The 9,930-nt window shown below is 39.6% G+C and overlaps 1 protein-coding gene across 19 annotated transcripts in view; it reads left to right on the plus strand.

Moving 5' to 3' along the window:
* The window catches only part of baz2ba (bromodomain adjacent to zinc finger domain, 2Ba), a 198,759-nt gene that overhangs the window by 119,035 nt on the left and 69,794 nt on the right, over positions 1 to 9,930 (plus strand). For all 19 annotated transcript variants that reach the window (XM_061974591.2, XM_061974586.2, XM_061974600.2 and 16 more), the window contains exons 4-6: positions 7,722 to 7,901; positions 7,987 to 8,145; positions 8,872 to 9,059. In XM_061974591.2, the coding sequence (XP_061830575.1) occupies positions 7,722 to 7,901; positions 7,987 to 8,145; positions 8,872 to 9,059 (527 nt within the window). The remainder of the gene's footprint in view (positions 1 to 7,721; positions 7,902 to 7,986; positions 8,146 to 8,871; positions 9,060 to 9,930) is intronic.

Here is a 9,930-nt window from a genome sequence, read left to right on the forward strand (position 1 = left end):
TGGAGGAGGATATCAGAGACAGAAGTGAGGTGTGCACAGTGGAAGAAGCATGATGGGCCGGGGTCATGGAGGAGGATATCAGTGCAGAATAAAGGCGGATGTGCGCTGCTAGCAACTCTCCTTCTGGGATCAACTCACGGATGCAATTAAGTTAAATCTGACTGTGCAAATGTGATTGACTGCAACAAACAACAAATTAATCCCCTCGGCTGCATCCAACAAGAAAAAAGCAGGCGGTGCAGTTTGTCAGCCAGGATTGGAACAGAATGAGGGCGAGAGAGAGAGAGAGAGAGAGAGAGAGAGAGAGAGAGAGAGAGAGAGAGAGAGAGAGAGAGAGAGAGAGAGAGAGAGAGAGAGAGAGAGAGAGAGAGAGAGAGAGAGAGAGAGAGAGAGAGAGAGAGAGAGAGAGAGAGAGAGAGAGAGAGAGAGAGAGAGAGAGAGAGAGAGAGAGAGAGAGAGAGAGAGAGAGAGAGAGAGAGAGAGAGAGAGAGAGAGAGAGAGAGAGAGAGAGAGAGAGAGAGAGAGAGAGAGAGAGAGAGAGAGAGAGAGAGAGAGAGAGAGAGAGAGAGAGAGAGAGAGAGAAGGTAAATGTGAGGTATGTCTTTACTCTCCTCGCTTCAAATGTTTGGATGTAATTATTGGCCTTCCGGAAGGCTGCATTAATATTGAAGGCATTTGCAGGTGTCACTTTGGGAAGAAGGCACTCGTTTATCTTCTTACACGCTCGCTCGACATATTCTAATGAGGGCCTTGAAGGCACCACCAAGGCCACGCCCCTCCTGCGTCCCTTGGACTCCAGTTGCTATCTTCACACTGCTGTGGTTCTGGAACAATGTAGCATCTTCCAATCCATTTTATTTATATCGCACATTTGAAACAACAATAGAAGTTTCACAAAGTGCTGCACAGAAGTTGAGACACTAGGGTTGTACGGTATACCAATACTAGTATGGTATGGTGGTACTAATGAATCAAACGGTACTATACTATGTTAGAAAAGTACCGCTTCCCCATTTATTTTTTTTACGGGCATTACAACACGTCGTCACGTCATGACATTGCTGCTTTTAGGAGCAGAGGAGCATGTTGGGCAGCGCACACACACAGAGTACTTACAAGCAGACACAGTGTGTAGACAGAAAAAGGAGAATGGACGCATTTTGGTGTAAAAAGTCAAGATAAAGGTGAAGTTATAACACTGAAACACCCTCAGGAAGAGCTGCTTTAAGACATGGCTAACATCCATCCACAGTGTTTTAACTAACCTGGTCTCCATGGCGACAAATAAAGTAAGTTTCCTACAAGTATCATTATCACTGGAGGACGAGGAATAGCTAAACATGCTTCACTACACACCGTAGGAGGATACAATAGCTCACCACCGTCACAATGTAAACAAACACTACACCTGTAATGATACCAACTACCACTTCGATACTACTATGACTACATCAATATTTTTTATCGTCACAAAATCTGTTTTTTTTTTCTTTTTTTATTGATGTATTATGTTTCTAAACTCATGAAATACTTTTTAGTTTTAGTTAAATTAAAGCCAATAATGCCATTTTTTTGTGGTTCACTTTATTTAGAAAAGTATCGTAATACATTTTGGTAGCGGTACCGGTACCAAAATATTGGTATGGAGACAACCCTGTGAGACATACATACTCGGACAGTCAAAAATATATAAAACATATCATTCTAAAAGAAAAAAATACATGAAAGAAAAGAAAATGGACTAAAATCACAGAAGTGTCGTGCTGGTGTAAAAGCCAAAGAGTAAGATTTAAAAGTCTTTAAATAAGATATTTTTCCAAGTTTTGGAGCCACAGCAGAAAATGCACCATCAACTCTGGATTTTAAATGGGTTTTTAGGACGACAAGAAGAAACTGATCAGCTGACCTCAGAGACCTTGTGGGTGTGTACATTTTTAGAAGGTCTGACACACACCTTCTCTTCTTTATTTCCATGACTATTTACATTGTCACATCAAAACTAGGAATGAACACATGTGGAGTTATCTACTGAACAAAAAAAAGTGAAATAACTGAAAACATGTTTTATATTCTAGTTTCTTCAAAATAGCCACCCTCTGCTCTGATTACTGCTTTGCACACTCTTGGCATTCTCTCCATGAGCTTCAAGTACACCTGTGAAAGGAAAACCATTTCAGGTGACTACCTCTTGGAGCTCTTCGAGAGAATGCCAAGAGTGTGCAAAATCTTTAAAAACTTCCATCGTCATGGTTACGTCTTACACACCTTAGTTCAATCTTAAACAAGTTCCGTCGTCATGGTTACGTCCTTACATCTTACACACATTAGTTCAATCTTAAACAACTTCTGTCGTCACGGTTATGTCCTTACACACGTTAGTTCAAACTTAAACAACTTTCGTCGTCATGGTTACGTTCTTACATCTTACACACGTTAGTTCAATCTTAAACAACTTCCGTCGTCATGGTTACGTCCTTACACACGTTAGTTCAATCTTAAACAACTTCCGTCGTCATGGTTACGTCCTTACATCTTACACACGTTAGTTCAATCTTAAACAACTTCCGTTGTCATGGTTACGTCCTTACACACGTTAGTTCAATCTCAAACAACTTTCGTCGTCATGGTTACGTCCTTACATCTTACACACGTTAGTTCAATCTTAAACAACTTCCGTCGTCATGGTTACGTCCTTACACACGTTAGTTCAATCTCAAACAACTTTCGTCGTCATGGTTACGTCCTTACATCTTACACACGTTAGTTCAATCTCAAACAACTTCCGTCGTCATGGTTACGTCTTTACGTCTTTACGTCTTATACACGTTAGTTCAATGTTAAACAAGTTCCGTGGTCATGGTTACGTCTTTACGTCTTACACACGTTAGTTCAATGTTAAACAAGTTCTGTCGTCATGGTTACGTCCCTACATCTTACACACGTTAGTTCAATGTTAAACAAGTTGCGTGGTGATGTTGTATTGCAGTCCCCCGTGTGACTGTATTGAAATCCAAACAATGTAGTGTTTTGAAAGAAGCAGTGTAGTACTTCTCAAGTTTGACATATTCATCCGCACCTCGCACAACACTCTCCTTTTCTCCCCGTGTGTGTGTCAGCGGGCTTATGCGGAGGCATCACGCAGGCACGCGCTCCTTTTCCAGAATAGAAATTGAATTTGCATGAAATATGCTGGCAGTAAATTGCGTGTGACTGCGGGAGGAGGTAATACGTGACTGCGGGAGGAGGCCAGCCGCCCTGCCACAAATGATTGTGCTCAGGAAGGCGCTCGGCGGCCGTGATGTTGATGAAGTATTCTTCAGCGGGGAAATTGAATAGCAGAAGGATAGAAAAAGGCTTACACTCCCTCTCATGTTTCAGAAGAACTGCTCCAGGTCACATGTTTTCATAGCACACAAATAGTCCAGTGCTTGAATGATTACAACATTCTCTGGAAGTTTAGGCCAGGGGTCAGCAACCCGGAAGAGCCCTTTTGGGACAAAAATACTACAAAAATGGAACACCTCATTATGAAGACAACACATGATGTATGTGTCTATATTAGCCTACTATCAAAATGACTTTAAAAGTCTTATATAAGTGTTATAGTGTTATAAGTGTACATGATGTACAAAAGCAGTGAAGTTGTCACGTTGTGTACCGTATTTTCCGCACCATAAGGCGCCCTGGGTTATAAGCCGCGCCTTCAATGAACGGCATATTTCAAAACTTTGTCCACCTATAAGCCGCCCGGTGTTGTAAGCCGCATCTAACTGCGCTAAAGGAATGTCAAAAAAACAGTCAGATAGGTCAGTCAAACTTTAATAATATATTAAAAACCAGCGTTCTAACAACTCTGTTCACTCCCAAAATGTACGCAAATGTGCAATCACAAACATACGTATATCAACATGGACGGAGCTGCGTGAAAAAAGCCACCCGGCCTCTTCGCGTAAACTTAAACTTACCTTAACCACTCGCTCATCTTTTCTTCATCCATCCCTTCGAGTTAGCTTTTATGATGACGCCGGCTGGAAAGGTCTCTTTTGGCAAGGTCTTCCTTTTGAATATCACCATGGGTGGAAGTTTCTGGCCATTAGCATGGCAAGCTAGAACCACAGTGAAGGATGACTTCTCATTCCCTGTGGTGCGAATATTCACCGTACGTGCTCCCGTTGTATCCACAGTGCGGTTCACAGGAATATCAGTTGCTGTGAAATAGTAATCCGTGTGCGGATGGAGAGATTGCGTCTTTTCATGAACCGGATCCCTGTCGTTTAGTAGGAGCCATTTTGTGGTCTTTACAGATGTAAACACACAAAGGAAATGAAACGTACGGTGATATCCGCGCGCTTTTTCTTCTTCTACGCGGGCGGGTGGTTGCTTACAGTAGAAGAAGAAGCGCTTCCTGTTCTATGGGGGCGGGTGCTTACCTTGGCGGTTGCTTGCGTAGAAGAAGCGCTTCCTGTTCTACCGGGAAAAAAGATGGCGGCTGTTTACCGAAGTTGCGAGACCGAAACTTTATGAAAATGAATCGTAATATTAATCCATATATAAAGCGCACCGGGTTATAAGCCGCACTGTCAGCTTTTGAGTAAATTTGTGGTTTTTAGGTGCGGCTAATAGTGCGGAAAATACGGTAAATGGTAAATAAAAAGAGAATACAACAAATCCTTTTCAACTTATATTCAATTGAATAGACTGCAAAGACAAGATATTTCATGTTCACACTGACAAACTTTCTTATTTTTTGCAAATAATCATGAACTTAGAATTTAATGGCAGCAACACATTGCAAAAAAGGCATTTTTACCAGTGTGTTACATGGCCTTTCCTTTTAACAACACTCAGTAAAGGTTTGGGAACTGAGGAGACACATTTTTTAAAGTGGAATTCTTTCCCATTCTTGCTTGATGTACAGCTTAAGTTGTTCAACAGTCTCTCTTCTCATATTTTAGCCTTCACACATTTTCAATGTCTGGACTACAGGCAGGCCAGTCTAGTACCCGCACTCTTTTACTGTGAAGCCACGCTGTTGTTGTAACATATAGCTTGGCATTGTCTTGCTGAAATAAGCAGGGGCGTCCATGGTAACGTTGCTTGGATGGCAACATATGTTGCTCCAAAAGCTGTATGTACCTTTCAGCATTAATGGTGCCTTCACAGATGTGTAAGTTACCCATGTCTTGGCCACTAATACACCCCCATACCATCACACATGCTGCCTTTTACACTTTGTGCCTAGAACAGTCCGGATGGTTCTTTTCCTCTTTGGTCCGGAGGACACGACGTCCACAGTTTCCAAAAACAATTTGAAATGTGGACTCGTCAGACCACAGAACACTTTAACACTTTGTATCAGTCCATCTTAGATGAGCTCAGGCTCAGCGAAGCCAACGTCATTTCTGGGTGTTGTTGATAAATGGCTTTGGCTTTGCATAGGAGAGTTTTAACTTGCACTTACAGACGTAGCGACCAACTGTAGTTACTGACAGTTGTTTTCTGAAGTGTTCCTGAGCACATGTGGTGATATCCTTTACACACTGATGTCGCTTGTTGATGCAGTACCGCCTGTGGGATCAAAAGCCACAGGCATTGCTGCTTACGTGCAGCGATTTCTCCCGATTCTCTGAACCTTTTGATGATATTACGGAGCGTAGATGGTGAAATCCCTAAATTCCTTGCAATAGCTGGTTGAGAAAGGTTTTTCTTAAACAATTTGCTCAGGCATTTGTTGACAAAGTGGTGACCCTCGCCCCGTCCTTGTTTGTGAATGAGTGAGCATTTCATGGAAGCTGCTTTTATAGCCAATCATGGCACCCACCTGTTCCCAATTAGCCTATTCACCTGTGGGATGTTCCAAATAAGTCTTTGATGAGCATTCCTCAACTTTATCACTCTTTTTTGCCACTTGTGCCAGCTTTTTTTTAAACATGTTGCAGCCATCAAATTCCAAATGAGCATATTTGCAAAAAAAAAAGAAGTTTGTCAGTGTGAACATGAAATATCTTGTCTTTGCAGTCTATTCAATTGAATATAAGTTGAAAAGGATTTGTTGTATTCTCTTTTTATTGACCATTTACACAACGTGACAACTTCACTGCTTTTGGGGTTTGTACTTCATTGTGTTTACTAGAGGTGTAACAGTACAGGTAATATATGCTAACATTGTGTTCATATGCATCATTGTGTTTACTAGAGGTGTAAGAGAAACATATTTTTAGTGTATCATAACAGTTTCTGTTCAAATAAAACCAATAATGACATTTTTTTTTTGTCCCCTTTTATTTTGAAAAGTACCGTATATAAATACATTCTGGTATATAATTCTGAGCTTTAAAAAAAAAAAAAAAAAAACTTCTGACAGCTTTCCTTTAAAGGAGAAATATCCTTTTGTTTCAGTCTGGTTACTAAACACTCACATCCGTTTCTGACTTCCTGTGTGAACTTCTTCTTAAAGGAACCTGACATGTTGAGTCAGCATCAGATTAAAAGTCAACGTCGTGCATGATGAAGAAAGTGATGATGGTAATAGTAGAAATGATGACATAAGAGTGTTTAGTGTTAACTAGTGTGCTGCGGGTGAGACCAGGATGGTTTGTTTTCATCCCAATATGCAGACCACAGCAGGAGGTCAAAAGGTATTTAATGCTTAAACCAAAAATTAACAAAAGGAAAAGGCAATGGCTATGCAAAACAAAAATAAAACTGAACTGGCTACAAAGAAAACAGAAGCAGAATGCTGGATGACAGCAAACACTTACGGCGTCCACAAAGTGCATCCGTACGTGAAAAAAGGTATGAAATGCTTAACCAAAACTGAATGAAAGGGAAAGGAAAAGGCAATGGCTATGCAAAACGAAAGTAAAACTGAACTGGCTACAAAGTAAACAGAAACAGAATGCTGGACGACAGCAATCGTACATGAAAAAATGTATGTAATGCTTAAACCAAAAATGAACAAAAGGGAAAGGGCAAAGGCAATGGCTATGCAAAAACGAAAGTAAAACTGAACTGGCTACAAAGTAAACAGAATGCTGGACGACAGCAAAAACTTACGGCGTCCACAAAGTACATCCGTACATGAAAAAAGGTTTGTAATGCTTAAACCAAAAATGAACAAAAGGGAAAGGGAAAGGCAATGGCTATGCAAAACGAAAGTAAAACTGAACTGGCTACAAAGTAAACAGAAACAGAATGCTGGACGGCAGCAAAAACTTACATGAAATGACAATCAACAATGTCCACACAAAGAAGGATAGCAACAAGGTTAGCCTTGCTTGCTAACACAAAGTGCTCAAAGGAAGACATGAAATTGCTACGGGAAAACACCAACAAAACAGGAAGGGCCATCAAAATAAGAGCGCAAGACAAGAACTAAAGCACTACACACAGGAAAACACCAACAAAGTCAAAATAAGACCCGGTGGAGTTTAATTTTGTAACATTTTCTGCTGGTGGAGTTTAATTTTGTAACATTTTCTGCTGGTGGAGTTTAATTTTGTAACATTTTCTGCTGGTGGAGTTTAATTTTGTAACATTTTCTGCTGGTGGAGTTTAATTTTGTAACATTTTCTGCTGGTGGAGTTTAATTTTGTAACATTTTCTGCTGGTGGTGTCCCTCCGGATTTGTTAATGGAAAAATGAGCCTTGCATGAAAAAGTGTTGAAAAAGAGTGAAGTAGAGAACATTTCTTCAACACTTCCTGCTTGGATCCTTCTCAGGCCGCCTGTTGGGCGCCGCAGGAGAGCAGCCCTTCATGTCAAGTGCCTTCCCTCTGGTCAACCACCCCGCCTTCGGAGCGCTCTACACCGCCGGAGTGGGCCGGCCCGAGTTTGGCGGCCTGGGCTCGCTTGGCATGTCCGCCGCTCTGGCCGCTCACCCCCAGCTGGGAGCTCTCTCCGGTACATGATGGCCGCCCGGCAAGGTCTTGTGTTTGTGCGGTGGTGTCATCTCTGATGTCTTCTCTGTCTCTGCCTTCCATGACAGACTGGTGGCGCAGCGCTGAAGCTCATGGACGAGGAGCCGCCGCCTTTCTTCCTTCCTTTATAGGTTTCCCTCCGTTCTTCACCCCACACATTCAGCCAAATCACAGCACTCCTGTTCCTTTAAGAATGCCTGGCAAGAACAGCCTGGCCTCACCTAAAGGTATGTCACCTTCACACCTTTACCCTTAAACTGACACCTTTTCATGTTTGGAACTGACACATAAATAACTCAATGTTAGCAATGATTTTTAAACTACAACATGCCATTTTTGGTTCAAAAAATACACACACAAAAACTGCATTTCCCGGCAAAAAGCAGTGGTCATTATGATGTACTTTACTCATTATTATTTATTATTCCTAAATACTGGTAAAGGACAAAAACTGGATTTCCCTGCAAAAGCAGTAGTTATTATTATTTATTAATACTAAATACTTGTAGACAGAATTGGAAAGATGCCAGGAAAGAAGGACAAAAATGGGATTTCCCGGCAAAAGCAGTGGTTATTACAATGTACTTTACTAATTAGTATTTATTAATACAAAATACTGGTACCGTGTGTATATGTTGTATCTGCTGATAGTTTTGTTGTAGTTGTAAAAAAAAAAAAAGGCCGATACTGATATCGTTGCTGATAATCGATGGACCTCTGCCAAGAACACATTACCCTCCCAATTCTTTTTTGTATCCTTCTAATTCCACAGAGTCTTTCCATGTCTATTTCCTGGTGTCATTGGGTTGTTGTGGGCTTGTTCATCTCACAGCCAGCATGTGAAGACGCACTAATCAATATCCCGACTTGCCTGGATCAATCCTCGCCTGATATTTCACGACAGCGTCTGCAAGAAGCAAAATGGCCAACGAGTGTCTGCTTTGTGTTCCAAGGAGTGAACGGGGCGGTAAACGGCGGCGGGCTGTGTCCTCCTAGCACGCAGACAGGAAGCTTCTCTGCAAGTCCCGCCCCCGCCCAGACGTCAAGCAGTCTAACCAAAACCACCGAGACCTCCAACAGTTCCTGTCAGATGAGTCCTGACCATCTCCTGGGAAATGACCTCCAAAAAAACAAGGAGAGGGTAAGTCAGACACACCATTAATCCACATCCAAAATATTATATATATATATATATATATATACAGTAACAGAAGTAAAGTGTAATAAATAATACATATATACAGTAACAGAAGTTTTATTTTCTGTTTGTTTGTTTTGGATAAAGTTATTTACCTTCCAATTACAGTGCAATGGTAAACAATTCTACAGTAACAAGAAATAATTCTATATCCTTTTAAATGGTTACTTGCATTATTATTATTATATATTATTATTATATTATTTTAATGTTTTACTTGCATTATTATTATTATTATATATTATGATTATTATACCCTTTTAAATGGTTACTTGCATTATTATTATTATTATTATATATTATGATTATTATATCCTTTTAAATTACTTGCATTACTATTATATATTATGATTATTATACATTTTTAAATGGTTACTTGCATTATTATTATTATTATTATATATTATGATTATTATATCCTTTTAAATGGTTACTTGTATTATTATTAGTATTGTTGTATATTATGATTATCATACCCTTTTAAATGGCTACTTGCATTATTATTATTATTATTATTATTATAAATTATGATTATTATACCCTTTTAAATGGTTACTTGCATTAATATTATTATTATTATATATTATGATTATTATGCCCTTTTAAATGGTTAGTTGCATTATTATTATTATTATATATTATGGTTATTATACCCTTTTAAATGGTTGCTTGCATTACTATTATTATTATTATATATTATGATTATTACACCCTTTTAAATGGTTACTTACATTATTATTAGTATTATTATATACTACGATTATTATATCCTTTTAAATGGTTATTTGGATTATTATTATTATTATTATTATTA

The sequence above is a fragment of the Nerophis lumbriciformis genome, linkage group LG15 (genome assembly GCF_033978685.3).
Source record: "Nerophis lumbriciformis linkage group LG15, RoL_Nlum_v2.1, whole genome shotgun sequence".
In the NCBI taxonomy this organism is placed as follows: Eukaryota; Metazoa; Chordata; class Actinopteri; order Syngnathiformes; family Syngnathidae; genus Nerophis; species Nerophis lumbriciformis.